The 2,500-nt window shown below is 45.1% G+C and overlaps 1 protein-coding gene across 2 annotated transcripts in view; it reads left to right on the top strand.

Moving 5' to 3' along the window:
• meis1b (Meis homeobox 1 b) overlaps nucleotides 1-2,500 on the top strand; it is a 113,015-nt gene that overhangs the window by 101,626 nt on the left and 8,889 nt on the right. For both annotated transcript variants that reach the window (XM_080782652.1, XM_080782651.1), the window contains one exon: nucleotides 1,641-1,738. In XM_080782652.1, coding sequence (XP_080638778.1) covers nucleotides 1,641-1,699 — 59 coding nt within the window. In that variant the 3' untranslated portion in view covers nucleotides 1,700-1,738. The remainder of the gene's footprint in view (nucleotides 1-1,640; nucleotides 1,739-2,500) is intronic.

Genomic DNA, 2,500 nt, shown 5'->3' with positions numbered 1-2,500 from the left:
CTCAGTGAAAAAAGGTAGTCGACATTTTTCGTCATCAGTCGTAGAAAGTGCATGCGTGCACTCACAGGCAGATGCAAAAGATACAAAGATGCCTACTTGTAGCTTTGTATCATTATAGCTGAAGTTGAAACCAGCTCATCTTCTTTGTAGCTTTTGCAGCAGCTACAAACGTCGGATGCATCTTTGTATCTTCACGGCGCTGGCTTCCATTGACAATGAATGGTAGACTGTATCTTTGCATCTGCCCGTGTGAATGCGCCATATCGCTGCCTCCGCTCTTTCTCCGTGTTCTTTTCTCACGTCTCGTCTCGTCTCTCTCACTTTCCGTCCCATTCTATTTGGTCCAGCTCTCCCTTTCTCCTCCCCAAACACCCCCCCCCTCCCCCTCTCTCGTTTCCTCTCATCTCTGTGTCTGTTTTTCTCCACACCCTGCAGACCACGTCTTTTCCCACAAGCACCACTCAGCTGTAGTTAACTATAATCTGCACTGTATGTGCAGACCCAGACACGCAAGCACACATTACACATGCACGCACACGCACGCACGCACACACACACACACACACACACACACACACACACACACACACACACACACACACACACACACACACACACACGCGCGCGCGCAGCACACACACACACACACACACACACACACACACACACACACACACACACACACACACACACCACATCCTTGACACACAGACTTTAGAACAGGTGCGGTCAATCACATTGATTTCACAACCACCTTGTTTTCCTCTGTCTGTCTGTCTGTCTGTCCGTCCGTGTCCTTCCACCTCTCTCTGTCGGTATCCCTCTCTCACGCCATCAGACGTTAATCCCAGAGTTTTGTCGTTAAGCTCCTCTCCTATTCGCTGTTCGTCTCTCTCGTTCTCTAACCCTATATCTCGCCCTCTGCTCTCTGTCAGCATGTTTGGCTAAACTGCCGCCAGGCTACTTCTAAGCCTCTCTGCCCAGAGTTAAGCCAACAAGGCTTCTTGCTATGTTGTCTGTTAACTTGGCTTCTGAGAAATAAAAAGTGCATTTTTATTCATGTTTTTGCGTACTGTTTGCGTTGCCCTATAATGCAGTAGGTTCCCAAACTTTTTAACCCGTGACCCACAATAGAAATGAGATATTCGCCCGGGACGAATCTACAAGCTTGTAGAGCTTGTAGGTCTGCTATTTGTGTTTTCACTACTCACTACTCTAATTTATGGAATTTCTTAGCTTTTAACCATTACTTAAGCTAATGAAAAATAGCAGAGCTACAAGTTCATAGCGAGCTTATATAACTGCTATCTTTAAAAACTTGTGAAAATGTGTGCAAATCTTTGAATATATTCTTTCACAGCAAAGTTACACAACATATTTTCAGATGAGGGTCCACGGCCAAATGCAGATGCTGCTGTGGGTCCTTGACATGAAATAGTTTGAGAACCACTGACATAGAAACATAGTTTATTCAGCAAACTGTCATGATTATTTAGAAGACATTTGTAGAATCTGGTCTCAGGTCTGTTTGTTGATGTGTGTGTGTGTGTGTGTGTGTGTGTGTGTGTGTGTGTGTGTGTGTGTGTGTGTGTGTGTGTGTGTGTGTGTGTGTGTGTGTGTGGTGTGTCACTGTCCCACAGGTCCTATGGGTGGCATGGGGATGAACATGGGGATGGAAGGACAGTGGCACTACATGTAGCCTCACACCAGCCCGACCAATCGCAACGCAGACGACCATGTGAGTACCCGTTCACTCAGCCTCCGTCCCACAGGGACTACATGACCTTTGAGGTTGCATTCAAAACACTGCTGTCTGTCTGTCTGTCTGTCTGTCTGTCTGTCTGTCTGTCTGTCTGTCTGTCTGTCTGTCTGTCTGTCTGTCTGTGCCTGCCTGCCTGTGCCTGCCTGCCTGCCTGTAAACTGATTGCCAAGTCAACTTCCTACATGCAAATGAGTGTATACATGACGCAAAGCTTGTTCTCATTTTCACTCCTTATATTTTTTTATTCTATAAAATCCCCCAAGCCTATATCTATAACCTTTTCTTTAATTGTCTGGATCCTCTATTTTAGAGAAAATAGTCAAAATACTCAATAGCAAACGTAAATGAAAATTAGGAAAAGCTACTATTTAGAACTTTGAACAATGACTGACTCAAACAGAAAGTGTATTTCCAGTTCATGGTCAATAAGCAGTGAGTTGTCCCAGTATGAAGACCTAAACCAAAAATGTTACCTTTTATTGTGTCTTTGGTAAAATAACCTTTGTTCTGGTGGTGGGAACACAGGCCTACAATGCTGTACGTCTTGGACATGAGGCCATATTTGGACGTTTTGATGTGGTTTAAACCTTACTATCCCTCCCTGTTACTCTCTCTGACTATACTCTATCTGTGTCTGCCGCCAGCGCTCTCTCTCTCTCTCTGACTCTCTGTGTGTCCTCTTCCGCCCTCAGTCTGGTGATAAGATCCTTTGATCACAACCTTGTAATTCTTTCTGTG

This window comes from Protomyctophum bolini (assembly GCF_963924005.1).
Source record: "Protomyctophum bolini genome assembly, chromosome: 14".
Lineage (NCBI taxonomy): Eukaryota > Metazoa > Chordata > Actinopteri > Myctophiformes > Myctophidae > Protomyctophum > Protomyctophum bolini.
Note: the sequence above shows the minus strand (reverse complement) of the source record. Positions and strands in the feature narration are given on the sequence as shown.